At 34.9% G+C, this 25,212-nt stretch overlaps 1 protein-coding gene across 1 annotated transcript; it reads left to right on the top strand.

Annotated features, from left to right (window-relative positions):
- The first annotated feature begins 6,769 nt into the window (after positions 1–6,769).
- Positions 6,770–14,371, top strand: LOC150098641 (uncharacterized). The gene is made up of 2 exons (XM_090405649.1): positions 6,770–6,853; positions 13,117–14,371. Exon 2 carries the CDS (start codon positions 13,163–13,165, stop codon positions 14,123–14,125), a length of 963 nt encoding a protein of 320 aa, XP_090261775.1. The 5' UTR covers positions 6,770–6,853; positions 13,117–13,162; the 3' UTR covers positions 14,126–14,371.
- The last annotated feature ends 10,841 nt before the right edge of the window (positions 14,372–25,212 follow it).

Genomic DNA, 25,212 nt, shown 5'->3' with positions numbered 1-25,212 from the left:
GCTAAATGAAAAATGTAAAGAAATAGAGGAATTGGACAACAAACACAATAGTAAAGAAACGAATAAATCAATCCAAGCTCTGACAAATTAAAAGAAAAATGTTACTAGAGACATAAGATATCTTAAAAAAGGTGGAAAGAATGTGGAAAAAAACTTTGCCTCTGATCGCACAGACGCACTAGATATACAAAATATGGATGGTGATCCAATTACATATGAAGAAATAGAATACGCTCTAAGTCAAATGAAAACAGGTTAAACACCGGGCCCTGATTAGATCTCTATCGAATATTTAAAGAAATTAAATGAAAACACAATTAATGGCCTAAAGGTTATTTTTAATAACAGTTATGATACAGGATACATCCCCTATTATCTAAGGAAATCAATTTTTGTCACTATTTCCAAATTTCCAAGAACTTTTGAATGTTCAGAATATAGACTAATAAGTTTAACAAGCCATGTTACAAAATTATTTCTGAGAATAATCCTAGAACGAATAAACGGCACTTTGAAACAGAAAACCTTCAATCAGGTTTTCAAAAAGACAAAGGTACAAGATAAGGAATTTTCAATTTGAAAACATTATGTGAAAGACACCTACGGGCATTGGACCCATGGTTGTTGATGATGATGACGATGTGAAAGAACCCTCAATAACCAGAAAAGCGTATATCTTTCTTTTATTGATTACGCCAAAGCATTTGATTCAATATATCACAAGAAATTAATACATATCCTGCAGAATAATGGGTTAAAAGGAAACGATCTACGTATAATTACAAATGTATACTGGAATCAAATGGCCTCAATATATACTGGAATCAAATGGCCTCAATATAAAAATGCATATTCTGACAACTTTGAAATCAAAAAAGGAGTAAGACAAGGATGTGTGCTATAACCCTTACTGTATAATAAATATAGTGAGCAAGTTTTTAAAGATATTTCAGAATTGAAGGGTGTAAAAGTCGGGGGTAGGAACTTCAAGTATGCAGATGACTCAGTCCTTATAACTGAATCTGAAGATGATCTTCAAAACTTAGTCACAGAAATTTACAACAGAAGCTAAGACATGGGATTAACTCTTAACTCAAAGAAAACAAAGTGGTGCATGATTATATCAAAAGAACCAATAAATAAGAAATAACTGTTAACAAACAGAAAATTGAACAGGTTCATTCTTTTATATATTTGGGACAAATGTTTACAGATGGAGGAAATTCCCTTAAAGAAATAAAAAGAACTATAGAGATAGAAAGAAGAGCCTTTATTGATATGAAAACTGTTCTAACATCCAGAGACATTAACACGGACAAAGAAAAGTATTAATAAAATGCTATATCTGGTCAAGTCTTCTCTACAACAGTGACACATGGACTCTAAATAAAGAAGCAGAGAAAAAATTAGAAGCTTTCAAAATGTGGACTACCAGAAAAATGTTGAAAATATCATGGACAGAGAAAATGTAATATAAAGATGTCTTAAAGAAAGCAAAAATGAAAAGAACATTAATGAAAATAATTAAAGAACGAAAACAAATATTTTGGACATCTAACTAGACAAGAAGGCATTCAGAAATTAATATTAGAAGGGAGACTGAATGGAAAAAGAGGGAGAGGTAGATCCCAGGTGTGAAGACATTAAGGATCGGACTGGTTTGAATTACCATAAATGTTCCAAAACAGTAAAATAAAGAAAAACGTTCCGTGACATGGTTGCCAACCTCCTTCTAGAGGATAACACTTGAAGAAGAAGAAGAAGAAGAAAGAAAAAAAAAACCATAGCTTCACACATGTCTTGATTTTTGTCGGTATGAAAGCATATTTCTCAATCTAGGAGGATAGAACTTACTTTATTTAACAGTTTGTTAGCTTGATTTATAACTTTTAAATATTTTTGTACTTTTTCCTGGCCTCGCAAATATTAAGGGAAGGCCAGTGTGTTGACATCATTTTCAATTTCATCGTACGAATTTTCACGCTCAATGAGCAGTGTTGTGCCGACTGATATGGCCACTAAACTTCAAAGTTACTTCATCACTCTAGAAGATATTTTCATGAAAGAGGTCATCCTCTACACGATTTTTCCAAAAATTTCATTAAATTTCATTGATCTATCTAGATATTCTTCAGTCATAACATGGAGGAAATGAGAATGATATAGTTTGTAGATGAGCCCGTAAAAGATCTTAATGGATATTTTTGAATGCCCATTCATGTATAGCTCGCGCGGTAGACAAGGTCTGTGTAGCTCAGTGGAAGTGCCGTTTGCTTCTGCATCGTTAGGTCGCCCGAAGAAGTTCACTTCTAGTCGCCGACTAAATTTCTAAGCTTTCTTCGACCAGTTCCCGAGTTAGTCGATCTCTATTACGAGTAAGCGGATTTTTATCCAGTAAACTCAAGAAAATCGACCGTAGAACCTACTCTATTTCAGATAAATAACATACTGTGTAACATACATTAGGGATCTGGATGTCGTATATAATCTTAGAGGGAGTAAGTATACTCTCGCATACTTACTCCCTCTAAGAGAATCAAAAAGGCAGTGCTTTCCCCCCTCGCTTTGTAGACTTATAAAATAAGAATCCCGAATAAGATGGATGGAAATTACAGAATGTATAGGGCAAGAAGCTAATGAGCTATCTTCACAGCACCCCCAAATTTGCTACCAAAGTTTCCGAATTAAGTCAATTTGCAATTAATGGACAAAATAATAATGAGCAAAATACATGACACGTAGTCTTTCATTTCTGACTCTGGATGATGAAGAGCTAAAATCTACTTTTACATTAGATTACTTTACCAGCACATGATGACCCACAAATGGCTTTTCGATGTTATCTCTCGAAATACCTTAAGCACCCCAAGTTTGGTCATTTAACGATATAACCTAATTATCAGTTTTAAAATCCGTTTCATTCGTTTTTTCTGCTTCACCTCAACTTCCTCATTGAAGCTTGCTTTCTTCTTTAGCAGGACATCCTGGGAAAAATGAGTAGATGATTTCAGTTGACTAAAATTAATAATTTGAGTCTGTAAAATAACAGATAAGAAACCACGTGTCATATTACATTAGAATTTTCAGTTGAACCGTTAGCAATAAATTATTATTATTATCATCATTATTTTATTCACATAATTGATACACAATCAAACAAGATATCATATAAACAAAAATTTGACTTGTTAAACAGAACAATTCAGATTCTACCCAAGAATCTAAGAATATTCCGTCAAGTAGCGTCGTAAAATATGGACTGTTCCCAGTAATGCTGTTTTTTGTAGGTCATATGGGGTCACTTTGTTGATGTTTAATTGCTGTAAATAGTTGGATAGCTTCTTTGAAGTTTCACCAAGTGCACCGATAACTATTGTGATGACTTTAAAGAGGTATCCAACTATTTACAGCAATTAAACATCAACGAAGTGACCCCATATGACCTACAAAAAACAGCATTACTTGGAACAGTAATGCTGTTTTTTGTTATTATTATTATTATATGGGTATCTTAACGGAGTCAGAAGACTCATCATAGTAGACCCAAACTATTCACACAATATCTATCAAAACTCTTCTTGAACTCATTCACAGATGAAGCACTCACAACTGAGTCAGGCAATGCATTTCATTCATTGACCACTCTCCAAACTAAAAATCTAGTCCTCACACCTTTGTTGACCACACACTTACTTAATTTCCAGGGATGACCTTTTGTTCTTTCCACTGCTGAAATATTTCTCCTGCATCAATCTTATAGAAAAACCTTTTAGCAATTTAAATGTTCGTCTTTATAAGGCGTGGACATATCAACGCCTTATAAAGACGAATAATAACTTCTTTATCTGTGCACTAGCATGCAAAGATAACTTGTTTATCTCTGCATGTTAGTGTGTTCTTCAATAACCAACTAATCCTACGAGCTATCCTGGATACCTTAGCAATCTGCCGTCTGAACTTAACCTCCCTTGCCTCTCAATCTCTTGGAGTACCATTCCATCAATGTGGTACACAGCTGGTAATATTTTAATCCCAAAATGCATAACTTTACACTTTTCCACATTGAACTGACATCCATTACCGTTTTCCCATTTTGCCAGCTTACTTAAATCATCCTGCAAACTCTCTACATCAGCTTGGTTTATTATTGCACTACCCAAATTGCATCATCAGCAAACAACTATCTCCCATCAAGTCGTTTCCTATGTAATTTATGTACAAAATAAACAATAATGGTCCAAGTGCAGAGCCTAGAGGCACATCACTGGTCACCTGCTTCATTTCAGACTCTACTCCTCCATACACTACTTTTTGGTATCTGTCCATGAGCCATTCTCTTATCTATATCACCAGTTTAATATCCATCCCCATTTGTTCTAATTTGGGTAAATTCCATGGGATATTCTGTCAAAAGCCTTAGCAAAATCCAGAAGTATCATTGTAGCCATTCCCCCATCCAACTCAGCTGTTACTGTATTATAAAAGTTAATAAATTACTAAGGAAGGAATGACCTTTAACAACACCATGCTGGCCCCATAGAGTATCGTATTCTTATCCACCTTTCTTGAATTCTCGCTTTAATCAACTTTTCCAATACTTTTACCACCATTCCCAAGATGGCGATTGGTCTGGATAAGGAACAAGAGACTTGGACATGGGACAAGAGATTTGGAACTACTGTACATGCGAAAACAGAAAAGCATTTAAAGTGTGTTAGGGGACAGAGTTCCACAGGAAAATTAAGTGATAATTTTATCAAGCTAAATTCAGAATTGGAAGGCAGTGTAAGTGCTGCTGAAGGGGCCCTTGCATATCATACTATTGTTCATCACAACAGTTACAATTCCATGGACTGTGCTCCTGGATTGTTGAAACAAATTTTCAGCGATTCAAAAATTGCAGCCAAAGTGTCGAGTGGTCGCACAAAACCACAAGCCGTTGTAAATTCTGTTCTTTATTACCCATTCGATAGAAACTGTAATCAAATCCATGACAGATATTCCCTTTATAGGTGTTTCAATAGATACTAGTAACTATGGTAATGTGAAAGTATTTCCTATCCTTATTCAATAATTTGACTACAAGAATGGAGGTATACAGATTAAAGTAGTGAATGTTGAGAGCAGCAAACCAAATAAAACTGCAGAAACTATTTCAACTTATGTCAGTGAAACACTAAACAATTTGGGACTTCAAAATAAATGTGTTTCTTTTAGGGATGATAATTGCAATACCATGTTTGGGGGTCTTGCAAGAGGTCAAGGCAATAATGTATTTGCCAACTTGAAGAGGATGGTTAACCAAGCATTGGTCGGAGTGGGATGCCCTGCACACATCATTAATAATTGCATCCAACATGGTACAGACCTGCTTGACATTGACCTACAAACTTTAATAGTTAAAATATATGATTACTTTTTAATATACACTGTTCTGTGCGGAGTCTCTCAAGGAGTTCTGTGAGTTTGTGGATATAGAATACCAACAACTTTTAAATCACAGTAAAACACGATGGCTATCCTTGTACCCTGCTGTTCAAAGACTAATTCAAATGTATCCAGCTCTTAAATCAATTGGTGTGTTCCATTCACATATTAGCAGGCTAGAGAAGGAAGACTCCCTTATTGATGTAATGGAAATACCATCTTCTTTACATGATCTTCCTCAGGAAAGGAAAAATTAACATTTCGTACCATTGAAAGCAAAGGACATGTTGAAGAAAATGGAAAGTGATCGCTTCAAATCTGGGATAAAAAATTTTGGTGTAATATAATTACCATACACTCTATGTAGAGTGTTTAGCCTATTTGAACATGTGGATGCAACAGTTTAATGAATTTTCCTGTTTTAAGTGGCTAGGTCTTAAAGAACTCTCCTGGGAAAGAAGTGTCAAGTCAGAAAAAATGGTGTTACTACGTTGAATTCTGTAAGAGTGAAGAATAGTACAATGAAATTTTAAAGATGGCTCCGTTTCTGTTTGCAATTCCAGGTGACAATGCCAATGTTGAAAGGCTCTTTTCATTAATACAAGCTCAGTGGACGAAGGAAAGAAATAGACTTACCATAGGATCTGTGAAAGGACTTGCTATAGTTAAATTTAATTACAGACATATTACATGTAAAAATATGTTCGATTACTTATGTCGAAATAAAGAACTGCTAAAGAAAATTAGGTACAGTGAAAAATATGCATGGGTTGCAAAATAATGTATGTAGTGTGATAAGTCTAATTCTTTTTCATGTAGGCCTATTCTTGTTTCATAAGACTTATGATGACACTTAAAATCTCATATTTTTGTGTGTTCTAATAAGCATACTCATCACACCTAATTAATGAAAAGCTTACAAAGGTAAAGATTTCAAACATATGTATTTATTTTTGTGTTAGATGTTTGTGTCCGGAACGAGTTGGTCAGACGATGGGGTGTCAGTATTTTAGCATTTTAGAATATGGTAATTTTTTTTTTTTTTCTGAATATGGTAACCCTAAGTAATTATTTCTTAGAAGGTGTATGAATTCCATTTCCTTTTTGCCACTTGATCTTTCCTCTTTCCAATCGATATCAAATATATCCACACAAGCCAGTAATATTTACAGGCTCAAGCAATTAGCTGATATATGATCTCAACAGAATATTGACTTCATATATTAATTAATTTAATTACAAACACATGATTAAAGAGCTCGTAATAAAAATATCTAAACAATGCAACGGTCCAGTTCTAAATGGCGACCTCTATTAATCAATACAAGCAGTTGCGAAAACGTTATGAGTATGGTAACACTCCATTTAAAGTGTTTTAATTATAAAGTAATATATTTTCCAGTGTTTGCCTTTTTACTCCTGGCAGGTAAGTTAAAGGTTTTTTTTTTTTCTATTTCACATGTTCTTGACCATGATAAAACATCTAATGTGTAAATGAAAGTTATCATTTGAGGAAAATTGTAATTGCGTCACACATTTGAACTGATGAATCGTCAGTTACTTTGCTATAAAGAGTTGACGGCTGCTGGCATTGTTTACTTATTTTATAAATATGCTTAAAAATAATAATCTCCTGGAAGCAGAAAACAATATTACTGGATAGGAATCGGTGCCAACTATTCTTCCAATCGTAAAAATTTTTACGTGTCCTGTTAAAATAAGATAAAATTTTTTTCCGGCATCTATTATTGTTATATAACATTTCCAAGGAATCCAGAGCGAATGTAGAATGAAATGATATCTATATTACTGTTCTACGCCATTTATACTTGAGAAAATATGCCCATTGCAAATCTAACACATTCATACAATACACATTGTATTTTTTTATGTATTTATTTCTTTTATTGTGTATTTGGAATTGCCATCATCTAAGACATTCATACAATACACATTGTATTTTATTTGTGCATTTATTTCTTTTATTGTCTAATTGGAGTTAGTATTCCTGCCTAGTAAATAACTGCGTAAATTTTTAAATGCGCAGGGAAAAGTTACCCAAAATGGTTTGCTATAAAAATTAAAATAATAAAATAATTTTTTTTAGAATAATTTTTAGTTCTAGGCCTCGTGCTTAAAGGTTCCAGATATTTCTGCTAAGCTGAGATTTAAAAGCCAACACACACACACACACACACACACACACACACACACACACACACACACACACACACACACACACACACACACACAATGAATTTTGGAGCTGTGACGGCAAATAAATGCCTTAAAAAATAAATATAAACAGTTCGAGCAGTATAAAGTAATCTGACCAACAGTTCGAAAATTCACAGAAATGTCAAAACAGGTGGAGTACACGACAAAACAACAAATAGAAAATCAAAGGACCAGAAATCGTAAAAATGTTCATAATGTTTTACCAGGATTTTACCTGCAGTTACTTGACAACTTCTCATCATAAAGGGTTTCGGAAAGCATTGATCTAAGCAGTCAGTCAGTTCTCATTAGTTTGAAACTACCATTCAAAGACTTTATCACTGGTGATTTTATTTGATTTTTACTTATTCATAGCGAAGTTATTTTAAATTCTACTTATCAATTACATCGCATAAAGGAAGAGAATTTTGAATTCGTTTATTTATTTTTTAAATAAAGTATTTGTTATTTAAATAAATAAATACATTTATTTATTTTTTAAATAAAGTATTTGTTATTTAAATAAATAAATACATTTATTTATTTTTTGAAAAAAAGTTTCAAAGACTACAAAAAAAAAAAAAAAAAAAGCTTTAAATATAACAGCTGTGCCCGACAGTTGTAATAATATCTATAATAACTTTCCTGTAAACAAACCTATACTTAGCTAGGAACTTTCGACTTTTTGCACAATGGTTTCTCCACAACCCAATCATTTTCGTTTTATTTGTTAAATGACAGAATTCTTCAAGCACTCGCTGTTAATTATAATAATTAAAAGTCATGAAGTAAAATTGTCATTAATTAAAATACAAACTGAAATACGAAGTTTAAAAAAAATCACTACTAAAGAAACATAAAAAAGTAAGCGTAAAAGTGGATTTAAAAAAAAAAAAAAATTTTTTTTTAATCTAATGGCATTGCTGCTTTTAATTTCCATGCGATCTCCTTCGCACATCCCAGATTGAGTTATGATACATTGTACAATACGTCACTCTTTAAGAACCGCTGAACCGCTTTATTTGCGACATAAGAACTTATCATGGTTTGCTACATGAGGCACATTAACGCACGCGCACGCATGTATGTAATAATGAACAAAATAATAGAATGGCGTATTAACGGGATATATACAGGCAGTTTTTTTTTTTTTTTTTTTTTTTTTTGAAGGTTCAAATTTAAGTTCATTGCATTTCAAAGACATGATTAATTGCTAAGAAGTAACGCTATTAATTATTGGGAACTGGTTACTATAAGTAAATGAATCAGATATATTATTTTTACTCAACTGTAATTTTTAAAACTTCTGTTCTTCATTTCACGAATTCATTTCATTTCACCAGGTAGCCATTTTAGGTCTCTACTCTACATTTCATGGGGCTCAACGTACGGCCTTTTTTTTTTTTTTTTTTTCAGCCAAAGGTCAGTCCCCCCCTTCCCTTCTTGTAGTGCAGCCTGGGAAAACAAACGGAGCTCAGACGACTGAGCATTGGCAGGATAACCATGACATCTGGAATGAAGGAAATGCCACTCCCGGTGCTGGGCTACAGGCCTAGCTGGCATCCCACTGCCAGACTTCTTTCATTTTGGCTGGCAACCAACTTGAAGAATTCGTGTTACTCAAAAGTCGCTTTTAATGCCACTCACGCAAGAGCAGCTTTTTTTATTTTTATTTTATTTATTTAATATTCTTAGGGGTTGCTGCTGGGGAGAAAGGGATAATTGAGATTTTTAAGAGATCATCCTAAATCAGCCGATCTATTATTATTATTATTATTAATTTACTTCTAAATTGTGCGTCTTGTTAGAGCTTCATTCGTTTAGAGTTACGAGGGTTTATTTATTTATTATTTTACTTATTTAGTTTTTTTCTTCTTTTCTTTCTTCTTTTTTTTTCTCATTACATTTTTGTAAATTGATGTCTTTGAAAAATTCCTCTCTTTCCTAACCCTCACCTAACATCGTTAATATTTCTTAAACTGCTCCATGCTATTAAAAAATTTAGGTGTCAATTAACTTTTTATTAATTATTTTATATATTACCGTATAATTTTTGTGACATCTAGTAAACTCTTGGTGTTTTCGTTAGAAATTAAAGTTTAATTTCTTAATGAAAAAGAAAAAGAATATGAGATTTCTAGAGAATATGGAATGCTGAACATCACAATATAGTTTAAAAAAAAATTGCAAGAACTTCTGCGAGAGTAGCACAGTAACAGCGCTCATTTCGGTTTTATTCTATACATTTGTTTCGACAACTATTGAATAGCTATTGGGCAATCCATTACCACAAAACTACAATGCACGGAACCCTGGGTGGGGGGGGGGGGGACTTGGCAGGAAAGAAAGCACTAGTGGACCCATGAAAGCATTAAGATTATAGACTAGTAGTTCAAACCACTAACATTTTCAAAGGCCTGCTGAAAACTTTTTTGCGGGAGACAACAACAAAAAGAATCATATTTTCACACTGTTCCTGCAACTTCTTTCTCAAAATAATGACAAAATATTAGTCATTATTTTGCCATTTTAAGAGTGAAATGGCAACATATTTTTGTAATTATTGGACAAATGTACGTTACAGCTTAAAATCCACTGATGTTGGTTTCAAAGAAAAAAAAATTACACATCATAAAATATAAAAAGACATTGTTGCCTAAGGTGGTTTTAGAAACGAAGAATGCAGCAAATGTTGGTCGATTGGTAGAGCCTCTGCTACTAATGGCTCACGCAAAAAGTCAAGCAAGTTTGAGCGCGGTTAGCAGTCGTTCGATGCTGTTGGCACACTCTCCCTCGATGAGTCTTTGGACTCCCTGGAGGTGTCACATAATAACAATAACAATAATATAAGAATTTGCAAAACATCCACACAATCGAAAGAACTCATGCGTCTCGTGATTACTGAGACCAAGGTCAGAATCCCAATCATAACTACTGAAGGCACACCCACATGTGCGCGCGCTCGAGCTCGCGTAGCAATGAGACTTATGAGAAACTTTTTACTTGCGCCAAACAGGCAAACCGACCAAAAATCACGCCCATCTTTCAGGGTATCGTCTCCTCATTGCTTTACTTGTTTAAAAATTTTAAACAAGAAACTGATTCAGGAAATTATATTAAAAGTAAATTTCGAAATTATCATCTGGACGAATATTTTTCATGTCGTTCACAAATTCCTGCAAGACGTTCCGATTAATTTCATTATTCCTAATTTATTCTTACGCACACGAATAAATTCTGCTATATATACGAGTTTGCTATACATTTAACAAGTTAACACTGAAGAGCAGTTATTAGGTGAATAAAATCCAATCCACAGTGTCGAGAAAGAAAGACGGGGTGAGTTAGGTTAGGAACAGTTATAGATGGAGAGGGGGGGGGTAGTGACGGAAAAAACTTCTGTATAGAAGCCAAAGTGGGCTTATTAAAGATAGGTTTTGTGTCAGTAGTTACAATTTGTAATAAGGTATTTACAATAACAGATAAAGGACTGGTGTATTTAGATTTTGCAATGTCATTTGACTGATTTCTGCATGGTGGAAGCAAATATTAGTCATTATTATTTTTTTTTTTAATGTGGATCCACTCACGTAAAGTTTTAAGGTTTTATTTAATCCATAGTACATTCGTAGAGTGGATGATCTAAAGATTTTTTCACCATTCGTTCTTAATTTTATATTATTATTATTATTATTATTATTATTATTATTATTATTATTATTATTATTATTAAGAGAGGCCTCCATGGAGTCAGAGACTCATCGAGGGAGGCCAAATACTACACATATTTTTTGCATTTTTATTTATCTTTTACATAGCCCGGGAATTCTGCTCCAGCGACCAAACATTGCACTTTTTTAAACTACTTCAGGCCCCCAATAAGCTGGACGAAATAATATACTAAATATTAATTATAATAATTTTAATTAATACTTCATATATATTTCGTCCACAATATATTGCCATCATCGGGGATCACAAAAGCAATGCTATGTGCACGCAAAAACTAACACTGGGTAAATGAAGCCGAAGAAAGGCAAGCAAGTCAGGCCTACAGTCCTAATTTCTTCTCCTAGTCGGCTAAATTGGGTGATCTTGGTCATTGAGTTGAAGATCTGAGACCGAGTGAGAGGCTTTTCCTGGAATCTGCCTTAGCCCTGAGAAATTTTCAAACCTCAGATTTTTGAAGGTTTTTTGGGAAGCCCTCATCCTCAGATCTTCAGCCCAATGGTCAAGACCTACCATATTTAGCGCACTAGGAGTGTCATTTAACTGGAGGCTCGACTTTGGTTGCCTTTCTGCAGCCTGATTTGCCCAGTGTTAGTGCCTGAGTGCACATATCATTGTTTTGTGATCCCTGATGATAACGTTGCAGAAATATAAGAAGTGTTAACTGAAGTTATTATAATTAATAATACGTTGTTATTTCCTGAAAAATAATAGGTATGAATAAACAACTGGTAAGCCTTTCAACCAGAATAAGCTGGATGGTGATCTCGCACCGAGCAATTAAATTCATCTCCCACCTAAACACAATCACAAACATCCATGCTCACAGCGTGATTCGAACGCTCAGCCTGTTGGAGAGCAGATACGCTAATCGCTCGACCAATGAGACTGGCTAAATGTGCTTAATGTGTACGCCAGTACCAGTTTGCGGTGCCGCTGATCCATAGACCAGCAGAACCCTAACTCCGAATTTAGATAATAACTTTTTTTTTTTTTTTTTAAATGTAAAGTTGGAGTCGCGAATACTGTTAATCTCCTGAATATCAAAATTTCAAAAATTGTAGTAGTTCTAAGGCGACATTCAGATCTAGTTTTCAAAATATTCGGAGAAGAGGAGGTTCACTTTTGCTGGAGTAATTCCCACCTCTTCAGATACTTATTAATTACTTGTTTATTCCTTTTTACTCCACTGGGAGCACATGGCCTCTCTTCAGATGCTACAAAGATGATGATTTCTCACTAAGGGCTTCTGCGTCGACTAGTATTTTAGACTTCTTACTAAAGATTTGGATGTGAAAGATACTAGTCACTGAAGAACCACTTACTCCAAAGTGCTTAAATAAATAGCTCATTGCTGAATATCAAAATGACATGGATGATTACATCTTAAATGCTGTTCACATTAATTCCTTTATCGTATTTGTGTACAAATCGGTTGCCGATTTTTACACGAATCCTAATACGCATGTGGTTCCTAATTATTACACATTCCGTACATGTCATAAAAATACATTGACTATTTTTTTAATTATTTATTTATTTATTTATTATTTTTTTACGATGATGACAAATGATCGAAGCGATATAATGAGTTATGATCTTGTCGAAGCTCATCACTATGCCATGAGCCCTTATAATATACTGGAGAAACGAAGTTTGACTCAATCCTTTTTTTATTACGACTCATAATTTTATCATTGACTTAATATATTTAATAAGATTATTATTATAATTTTTTTTCAGATAAAGTATTTTATGAAGAGATCACTTATTCTAGACACCTGGCGCAATGTTTTGTAGTATCCCTACCACATCAAAATTGTATGCTCCATCATGCATGCCATCAGAAAGTAAATATTCTACCTCCAGTTCTAGCTCAGATCAGCGTGGAACAACTGCACTACCTCCAAGAAGCGAAGCTGTAAATTTATCTTCCATGAATGAGCCATCATACAAAAATAAGGCATCATGCAAAAGCTTTCAGCCTGCCTTTATCCACTGCAAACTATGCGATAAAAAATGTAGTGGTCTTATACCTTATCAACAACACCTGATTAGTGCAGGGCATAAGAAAAATTTGAGAAAGCAACAAGCAGTAAGAAGTTTAAAGACTTACGTTACTGAAAATGTGTCGAAAGATCTTTATTTAACACGAAAAGTTGAACAATCATTTCTGGGTAGATCTATGGTTGAACTGGGGAATGAACGAGCCAATGAATTTCTACAGAAGAATGACAAAGAAACAAATTCTTCGGAGTCTGTTTTGCACCAAAAATCTTTGTCTTGTTCACCTTACAAAGAAAAACCGAATTCAGGAAATAATATTCAATCATTTGATGATAAAAATCCGTCGAAATTCATACTACACTATCTAAAATGCAGTCTTTGTGACAAAAGATTTCCTTGTCCCATTACCTTACAACAGCATGTGTTGTCAAAAGGCCACAAAAAGAAGTTACAAGAAGTAATGGATAAAATGCATGCAGTTAATCTGAAAGAAACCTCTGGAAACACGACAGTTATTAAAAATTTGCCATCAGATCTCAAAACGAGTTCAACAAATGCTCATCAAGCTACTTCTCATTTGCAAGTTTATCCAAATAAAAGTCGATCAGGTTTCATGAAGGCGTCAATAGGGCCAAGAGGAGATCAGATCCAGAATTGTCCGAATCGATCACGCTCTGCAAATCCAGTATCTCAATTATCGCTGCCTCAAAGAACAAAATGGAATTTATTTATTGACACTGTATAAAAATTATGGATAAGTTTAGAATAAGTTCTCATATCGTTTGTGGATTAAATTCATTTGTTATTCTTGATTGTTTAATGCTAATTGGCTGAATGATTGAAATTTGAAGGCTGGATGTGTCTCAATTTTAGATCCTGCTAATTTTAGTTGCATGAATCCTAACATTTCATTAATTATTCCTTGTTTGTTTAATTCAAGCATGCTAAAAGATACTGTAAGGACATATATGTATTTCATTCTCTCAATAAAATGAAAATATTGTAACTGTATATTTAAAATATCTACTTTTTTTTTATTTAAATTTCGAAAATTTTTCATTTATGCAGCATTTTTGTTTTCATGTTTTGTTTCCATTATTGTAAGCATTGACTATATCAGAATTTTTTAGAAATATTAACACGATACATAGAAATGCAGTCAGTAATTTAATAAATTAATTAATTTTCACACATATACTCCAACATTTACTAGGCTTGCGTTGAAATATTTAAATGATGCATCCTAAGCCTTTCTTCGACCGATTCCCGAGTTAGTCGATCTCTGGCACGGGCAAACGGGTTTTTCCTCCCGGAAACTCGGGTTTTTCATCCCGTAAACTCAAGAAAATCGACTAGTACCCACATTATGTCGGACAGTAACATATTTTGTTAGGGTTAGGTACCAAGAGATGGCAGCACTTGTTTGCCAGCCTCTTCATCGGTGGCTGCTATAATTAGTGATAGACATGGGCCAGCTATCTCTGATTGGCTACCGGTGGAGATTGAACTGCCCACTCAGTCTCCAAAAGCTAGCTAGGGTTAAAAGGCCTCGCCTACTCCCTACAAGGGAATAAAAGGCGTTAGCTGATTTATTTATTTATTTATCATTAAATAAAAGCAAAAATTAAATAGCTTGTACTAAAGATCATCACATTCATCTCGTCTTTGGGAAGAGGCTATCCATAGCCTTCCTCGTAGATGTGCTTAGTTTTTGCAGAAATAATACATAATATTCATTTAAACAGGCCTCAGAAAAAAAAAATGCCTACGGCATAAAATAAAGGGAAAAAGCTACCTTTAATGTTTTAGTGATGCCATTTGTAACTGACAACCGGAGTCACACAGTTCATCAGTTTCCTACTTAACACCTACATTGACCACTTCTTTTCCGATAGAACTCCTTATAATTGTTAAACAGTTCTTGATTAAACTCGTGACTTCAGAGTCAGAATCGGACTTGTCTTCGCGACTACGGTTGAATAGAGGGTTTTCCCTCTTAAGGTTTCTGCGTGGTTTCTGATGACAGCCAATGATTCGAATCAGCTGTCAAGCCAGTGAAACACCTAATAAACGGCGAATATGTGGGCTTCTGGGCAGAGTTCATGTCTTTTAAGTAGTTTAAACCAAGGCAACTCCTATGCTGAAGATTATATTCTAATAAGCTCTCTGGAAAATTTGAATCTCGATGTAATACATAAATGGTATATATTCTTCATATAATATTGAAACATAGAACTTTCTAAAGGCATTTCAGTCCACCAATAAGCAAATCATATGAACGAACATTTTTTGAATGATAAGGCGATGCATCATGAGATGCGAATCCAGAATTTATAGATTAATACACCAATTTTGGCTAACCTGGTCTGTTTGAACTTAATTTTCATCATCATCATCATCATCATCATCATATTATTATTATTATTATTATTATTATTATTATTATTATTAAGTTATTTTTTTTTAAACCGTTCCCCCACGAAATATTAGTCTATGCAACAATGTTTAGGAACCTTAACAAATTGTCAAGTTGCTACTTTACACGAAAATACATGTAATGCTCTAGAAAACTGCAGGTTCATTTTATCTTTTGGATAGAATACCAGAACATCAGAAAGCAATTTCAAAACTGCATTCTGAAAAACACAATAACTTAGTGGTTTGATATAAAACTAAATAATTAAAACGTTCTCTCACCACTGGTGTGACGAGATACTTAACAAGCGAATCGCACGCACGCACACACACACACACACACGCACACACAACATGTATAAGTTGCCTGGTACTTATTCATACCCAAACAGCTTCCATTCTTATATTCTCATCCTTTTAATATTATAATTTATTTTTATTTTTAAATTATTCTACCAAAATAATACCAACATATTTGTCAGTACTAATTATCTATCGAACTAGTTAGTGAATCTTGTAACAATAGTTGTACTGAGTTCAATGAATGATAAACATTAATGTCACTTAATTAACAGTAAGAATGATAAGAACATAATAACAGTGTTCAGCAGCCCTAAACACATTCATCTTTACCAGCCTTGATAATAACTATAATTAAATTTAACAATAATGTATTTAATATTAATTGCTTGCGAATAACAAAGCTCATATTTCCTGAAAGATTTTCTATAAAATTTGTATCTCTGGGTTTCTATGAAGTTGAATATATTTTCATTATGGCTGGTTTGAAAGTACCTCCAAATCTAGGATATCTGCAGTTCTGGTATGCAGTACTTAGAAACATCTTGTAGGTGACCAAGTCCTTTGGTCGGAAAGACCTGGGTTCGATTAAGCCAATAATAAGACATCTAAAATTATGAATAGAAATGCGTAGAGGAAATATCTTGAGGTATTTGAAGTGGAATTGTAAATTCAGTTTAAATTTCGAATTATTTTGCATTCTAATTGTGTGTGTGTGTGTGTGTGTGTGTGTGTGTGTGTGTGTGTGTGTGTGTGTGTGTGTGTGTGTGTGTGTGTGTGTGTGTGTGTGTGTGTGTGTGTGTGTGTGTGTGTGTGTGTGTGTGTGTGTGTGTGTGTGTGTGTGTGTGTGTGTGTAGCTGGAGGATTACATAGGAAGGTCTATGAGATATACGTAGCACAGTAGATTAGAGTGCCCACGATGAGTCCTTAGACTCTTTGGAGGTCTCATATAATAATAATAATTCAAAATCACTGCCTCTGTTCTTAGGTTCGTTTAACGGAATGCATATGCACTTATTAAGATTCGTTTTGGCCTTCAGTGGATAAGCAAATCATTATGGGAGTCTGATTGGGTGAATTTTATTGAAATTTTTATTTTTAATCCATACAAGTTTCTGTATGAATTAAAATTTCTGTATGGATTGCAGGGGAAAACTTGGCAAAATTACTCCGCTGTAGCTGAATGGAATTTATTTAATAAAATTTTGGATTTAAGGTACACGTGAAGATGGTCCATGTATTTTTCATATAAGCATGTGACTGCCAATACCGATCGTCTTCAATTCCCTGCCCATAGTTCGGTGAGATATGGATCGGGAGTAGCCTTCATGAAATGCTTCAGTCAATTGCTGAACACACAGGAACGTTCCGTTTGCTCGTACAAGCGTTCTCAGACGGCGATGATAAGCTGTCTTACGACCACAGTTAATTTCTTAGATAAACAAGTGGCTTGTTTTTCCACTGATTAAACACCCGGGATATTTCACTTTGCGAGAAACCAGTTAGCTCTGCTGTTTTAAACATCGTGATTCCAGTCAGACGGGCATCCAACAGTAAATCATTTATCGAACTCCATCTTTCTTCCCTTTGTGATCAGCACTGTTGGCTAGCAGATTCTTTAGTTGTGCCTAGAAACGTTTTGAAACACGTAACCACGCTGCGTAAGCGACATGTACATACATCTGCATAAAGGTTTCCAATTCATTTTATTGGTATCTTAATAGTATCGGATCATTTTTATATTGGCAAATTATTCGACGGGATAATTCTGCCCCGGCTGGAGAGGCTGCAATAAAATTCGGTATTTAGGATATCCGTTAAAATTTGTTGCACTATTTAAATTAGGCTAAACAAAAGGATGGATGCTGAGTGTACAAATAGAAATGGATTAAGAAACTTGTACCTTCACTTGATTGAGTTCTTTAAATACTGCAACATTTTTACAGGGATCATGATAATTCTCGCACAACATAAGAAATAATAGTGGTCCAAAATTCAACACTGAACAGTTTCAGAACTGTTTCTGGAAAGGTTTTCAAGAAACTTTTACATATACAGTATATACAGGGTGTTCGGGATAAATTTGACAGTTTCGTAAGGAAAAAGAAAATCTTCTTTGTATCTATTAAATTTAATGAATTGACAAAAAAACATTACAGGCAGAGTTAATTACAATACTATCAACAAGATTTACTCAAAATAACCACCATTAGCATCGATCACAGCTTCAATTCTGCTTCGGAACCTCGAACAAGCTGATGCTACAGTCTCCCTGGGAAGGGCCGCAAAAACTGTTTTAATTTTATCCATTAACTGGGCTTTTGTATTACTGGAAGTGCGATTGGTGTCTTTTTCAACTGCGCCCCATACAAAATAATCCATGGGGTTAAGGTCTGGGGAGTTTGGAGGCCAAACATTTGGACTGGTGAAGTCGTAGAAATTTTCAGACAACCATTTTTGACTTTTCCCAGAGGTGTGGCAAGGGGCCGAATCCTGCTGCCATACATACGGCCTACCATTGGCTACCCTTGTTATCCAGGGCTTGACTACAGTTAGCAACTCCACGAACAAAGCCCGAATTCCAATGCCAGGGTTCTTCAACACCTGTTCCTGCAGATTTGCGAGGAATTCTGCTGTACGAACGCAATCAGATCGTCTGCTAGGGATCTTTCTTCTTGCTACATCCTCGTAGTCACCATTGCAAGTCTCTAGTTCATGCCTGATTGTTTTTACTGTATTCAGGGAGCATTGGGCAGCAGTCGTAATATCCTTATTTTGATGGCGGGCACGAATCATCATGATACAAGTTATTCTCTTCCATGATTCAGGTGGGTTCCAGCTATCCATCCTTTCTGACATCTTGTATATGAATGAAGAAGGGTCCAAACTTTTAAATGAAGAGAAGTGTGTGTTAATACATGTAACTTACGGAAAAATATAATTAATTATAAATATGTCAAATTTATCCCGAACACCCTGTATATATATATATATGTAAAAGTTTCTTGAAAACCTTTTATATATATATATATATATATATATATATATATATATATATATATATATATATATATAGTCTGAAATGGTAATTTTCTTCTTATTATTATTACTGTTGGTCTTCCAACAGAACATTTAAGGCCACAGAGTGACCTTAAATGTTTCCTTGCAGAGTTCACACCCTGGCAACAGTGTGAACTCTGAAAATGTTATATATATATATATATATGTTAAAGATACCAAGCAATTTTATGAACTTGGTTTTAATCCTTCTTCCCAAGTAAGCAAACAAGCAGGTAAGTCAAGTTTGCACCTAAAGTATTTTCAGGTCTGAGACAACTAGTGGTAAAGATGGAGTAAGCTCTGATCACTTTCCTTAGTATATCTCATAATGCAAAGCACATCTCCTTACGACTTTCTAATGATCATATGATCATCAGAAAGCCTTTCTGATGATCATATGATGCTATGCATTAAGGGAAGGGCCACTACCCAGACTGGTTTCGATCTTTATTGAGGTCTCACATTGGGAGTCAGACCCTTAGATGCCAAGGTTGAAGTAATGCAGAACTTATAAATTTTACCTATACAAGTTGCCACAAGGTGCTTTGACCTTATTAAATAAAAATTTCAGGATGAGAGAAAGATGTAGAGTTTTTTTACCTTAGGTATATTATATGTTAAAGATACCAAGCAATTTTATAAAATTGGTTTTAATCATTTTTCCCAAGTACGCAAACAAGCAGGTAAGTCAAGTTTGCACCTGAAGTATTTTTCATTACTTCAACCTTGGCATCTCAGGGTCTGGCTCCCACTGATGAAACCTCAATAAAGATCAGATCGAAACCGCTCTGGGTAGTGGCCCTTCCCTTAATGCATGGCATCATACATCTCTGCAAGGAAATGTGCTTTGCATTATGGGAGATACTAAGGAAAGTGATCAGAACTTACTCCACCTTTATCACGAGTTGCCTCAGACCTGAAAATACTTCAGGCGTATATATATATATATATATATATATATCAGTCCCATGCACTAGAGGTCCCAACACCCATGATATCAGTCCCATACACTAGAGGTCCCAATACCCATGATATGGTATCGTGTATGGGCAAGTGATTAAAAGAGGAAAGGAACTTCTTGAGGTGTTCTTGAAGATTTGATTGTTGTAATCATTAGGGAAAACAGAAGAATGTGGATGAAAGCATAGAGCCATGGGTATACCATTTCTTGAAAAATCCAATAAAAGGAGATTATCCACCATAACCGCAATGAACAAACGGAGAGGAATCTGGCAATTCATTCGCAAAGGGAAGGAGGAATAGATGATTAGATGTATTGCAAATATCAAGAGCAACCATTTTGGTTTCTCTAAACTTTTCCATGGACTGAATCCAGAGGTGATTATGGCTGGCTGGCTAGGAGATCTGCTGTGGAATGAGAATGACGGAATCCATATCGGCGATCACTAAATAATTGGTGAATCTTCAACTATTGACCAGTTGGCTGTTTATTACCTTTACCATTATTTTTGAGAGTATTAAAATTGCAGCAACTAGACGAGCGTTTGATAGTTTACTTTTTTGAGGGGGAACTGGCTGGATAAAGCTTATTTCTGCTGTAGGATAAATGCTACATAACACCTTGAAAAGACAGTGCAGTAGAGGTGTTAGTTCTGGAGCACAAGCTTTCAGTACAATTGGAGGAATACAATTAGGGCCAAGAATCTTATTAGTATCAAGGTCACTGGGTATTTTTCCAATGGCTTTCTTGTGAAATTAATTTCAAAGGAAACATCCTAAAGTATTTTGTGGAATAGCAGGAAGAAATTTTTATCTACAACTTGTATATAGATGCCTGGGACATCTATATACAAGTTGTAGGAAATAAACATGTTAAGAGTCTGGGAGTATTACTTATGTGCTATTAGGATGTGAGAAGCAGAAAGATAAAAGTTGATCCCACAGCCTTTGTGAGTGACCAGAAGGCTAGACTGCCATTTGAATAGGAGACAAACTAAGTGCATTTAGTCCTCACGCAATCAGATTTAGAGCCTGTGTAGTGCAGTAGAAGTGGCGTTTGCACTCTACAGCGCTTGACGGCACGAAGAAAGGAGTTGGTGGTTCAAATCTAGTCACCGACTAGAGGAAATTTTTCTAAGCCTTTTTTCCACCGGTTCCCGAGTTAGTCGATCTCTGGCAAGGGCTAGCGGTTTTTTTCTCCCGGAAACTCGGGTTTTTCGTCCCGTAAACTCAAGAAAATCGACCGTCGAACCCACACTATTTTCAGACATTAAAAATATTTTGTTAAGGTTAGGGACCACGAGATGGCGGCACTAGCTTGCAGCCTTCTTCAGTGCGTACCGATGAATCAGTGATAGCCTTGGGCCAGCTATCTCTCTGATTGGCTACTAGTGGAGATTGAACTGCCCACTCAGTCTCCAAACATTAGATAGGGTAAACGGCCTCGCCTACTCCCTATATGGAAACAAATAGGCGTTAGCTGATTTTTTTTTTTGACAATCAGATTTAGATTTGTTGATTGAAGTTATGAGCTATTGCATGAAATGAGAAGAGGCTAGGGTTTTTGATTTGAGCCGTTGGGCATATGCTGAATTATTGGCTTAGATTACTTTGACACGACTGTTGGAGAACTATGGTTTGGAAAAGTGTCGAAGGTTTTGAGCAAAGGTGAGGAATAAAATCACTGATCCCTGACAAAATAATTTGTCTTATTAGATCAGAGCTAGTGCTAGAATTAGAAGTGTAGAAGCAGTCATTAGACCATCAGTACGAAGCACAAAAATACCTGAGGTCATCCCAATTGGCACTATTGTAGGCTGAGAATGACTGGGAGAAGGACAAACTAGAAAAGGAAACACAGAGGAGGGCTAACATCAGCAACATATTTGGAGGGTAAGCAGGTTAAAAAAAGTCTAGGGTGTTGAGAGAATGAAGAGAATTCTAATGAGTTGGTGAGCGATTGTGTTAAATCATTACTCATAGGAAACAGTTCAGCTTCTCTTCTAAATTGGTCTGTAAATCTGAAGGAGTGAAGTGTCGAAATATAGGCATTAAAATCACCTAGATGATGAGATATACTGAGTAATCATTAGCCAAACTGAGACATGCATACGAAATTTAGCAATCCTGTTTAGACTAGCCTTTTCATATTCCGTCATTGTTTTTAACTTCGTCTTCGTTATTCTCTCACATTATGTTTTAAAAGAGGTATACCGTGAGTAGACATATCGATTCAAAATTAATAACAGAAAACGCACGTACAAGGATTAGTTAATAGCATAATTTTCGCCTGTGTGTAACAGGCATCTTCAATACATATTAAGCTCAAATTAAACAATAACTGACAATTCCAAAAAGCGCCACCTAAGTACCTGGTGTAAGATAACTAAAGAGGTCAATAATTTCCTAACAAAAAAAAATCTATACAATAAAAAAATTAGGAAAGATTAGCTGATTTTTATATCTCCCATAAAGGGGATAGATGTAAGCCGTCGGATCTGTTTAAGTTAGGAGAATAAAGTAAAGTTTCACATGTTTCTTTATAAAGGCATTCTATGAGGAACCGACTTTTGTGAAGGACTCTTGTCTTTCTCCAATGAATTCTATATCTAGTGAAGATGGCATGTTCTGCAAGTTCACACTTTTCAGGTTTAAAATATTCAATATAAGATTGGTGCTCTTCTAGCCGAATAGAGGCAGATCTTCTTGTTTGTCCGAAATAAGATAATCCACAAGAGCACGGAATCTGGTAGACACCTGAATAATTAAGATGTGGAAACTTGTCCTTAGGAGAAGTGAGAAAGGTGGAGATTTTCTAAACGGTCGAAAGGCAACAAAAATATTCAGTGGTTTTAAAACTTTTGCTATACGTTCACTAATGCCTTGTATATAAGGGATAGGAATGCGCGTTATTTCTTCTGTATTCGAAGAGGAAGACATATTAAAACTACTCAAAGCGCTTTTGATGAAGGAATTCTTATATCCATTAGATAGAAAGGAAGAAGTAATATATTGCAGTTCTTTCTGTAATAGATCGTCTGAAGAACAAAAGGAGTGAGTCCGATGAACCAGTGTTTTAATAGTTCTGCCTTTTGACTGGAATGGTGATGAGATTCAGCATGGATATATGCATCTACTTTCTATATAGCCTGTATGCGTCTACTTTCTATAGAGTGAGAAATGTAGGTTACCATCTGGTTGACGAAGAATTAGAAGATATAAAAAGGCTAACTGCTTATTTGATTCTACTTCTAGGGTAAACTTGATCCTAGGATGAAGTGCGTTTAACTTAGTGAGAAACTGTTGAAGTTCATCAGAAGCGCCATTCCATACAGCAAAAATGTCATCGACATATCTGAACCAATGAGTAGGTCTGGGAGAAATGTTGTCAAAGATACGTTGTTCAAAATGTTCCCTAAAGAAATTGGAGATAAGAGGAGAAAGAGGATTGCCCATTGCTGTTCCTTCAATTTGTTGATACAACTTATTTTTAAAGGAAAAATAACCAGAATGTATTACAAAATCAAATAATTTTGCAATGTCTGAAGGAAACTCCTGTTGCAGTAATTCAATGCTTTCAGAAAGAGGCACATTTGTAAATAAAGAAACAACATCTAAACTGATCATGATATCAGAAACGTCCAAATGAAGATCTGAAATTTTATTTTTGAAATCCGAAGTATTTTTTATATAAGTGTCAGTTCTTCTTGTTGAAGAGGAGAGTAAATTTGATAAAAATTTTAAGATTTTGTAAGCGGGGAAACCTACACAATCTACGACTGAAGATCAAAAGAAAAAATTTAAAACCTTCTTCGGTCGTCCACCTAGATTGTATGATCTTCCGAAAGTTCATAAACCAGGCATTCCGTTAAGACCAATCGTAGATTCTACAGAACCATAACATCATTATGTTCAACATTGTTAAGATTGGTAATATTATACATTAATTTTAATTTATGTATAATACTTTTTTTCTTCAATTTACATACAAGATAATAAATTATTATTATTATTAGGCTACACCTTCAGGGAGTCCAAAGACTCATCGAGGGAGGGCACCTACTCTGCAACACTCCCAATCACAAACATCCATGTCCACGGCAGGTTTCGAACCTGCACTCTTTTGGCTGGAAAGCGGATACGCTAACCAATCTGCCAACATATTTAATTTGCCAGCGTGACAAATTAAAGTCCCAAAAAGAAAAAGTTAAAAGTCAGTCATTTATTGAAATTTCAATTTTAAAAAAATTCGAAAACTGGATATATACATTAGTTTCCTACAACTTTTAAAAATTATACAATCCAGTACCATCTTCTCTGGAGCTATAGTACATGCTCTAGATGACTTCCATTTAGTACTACACATTTTTAAGCCTCATGGGAAAATTTGTATCACACTCTTCCACTCAGTCTTTGCAACTGATCTGATCATTTTTATGATTATTTTAGTTGCACAATATTTGCAGACGCCCCAGCAAATAGCTCAGCATTATTCGTTTTACAACTGCTTACAGAAGGCCATTCGATATTTTTAACACAAACTAAAACCAAGAAAAAGATGACAGATACCATTTGTCAAGGAAGCAAACATCATATTGCAATGTCCTGACTGCAGAGGTTTGGAGACAACAATTGTAGTAAGCCAAGATTCAATTGGGCTCTAGATCCAAAACAACAACAAGAAGAAATTTGTGTTTATTCATATGCCCCATAAAAGAGCCTTATTCAACTAGATCCAATATGAACTTTATTAACTCTTCTATCCATGTATTGTTAGATAAATTCAAAATTATAACTGACAACCGATTCTCATAATTATTATGCGGGTGTTGAGTGACTTTGTACTCCCCATTCTCTTGATACACATTAAAACTGGTAAGGTTGTATAATATCCATAACCTCATGGGATTCTCCAATAATTTTCCATAATCCCAAACTGCGTAACTTTACTTTTATTTACAAAGACTGGACAGATTCCTAGAGAAACCCACCAGATCCTTCTTCTCACGTATGTTACTTTCTTATCACCTATCCATCAGCCAACCACCTATCAAAGCTAACGATTTATATTCCAATCTCATATTCTCCAGATTATTC

This window comes from Typopeltis vanoorti, chromosome 15, assembly GCF_054136105.1.
Source record: "Typopeltis vanoorti isolate ZY-2024b chromosome 15, IOZ_Tvanoo_1.0, whole genome shotgun sequence".
Classification (NCBI taxonomy): Eukaryota; Metazoa; Arthropoda; class Arachnida; order Uropygi; family Thelyphonidae; genus Typopeltis; species Typopeltis vanoorti.
Note: the sequence above shows the minus strand (reverse complement) of the source record. Positions and strands in the feature narration are given on the sequence as shown.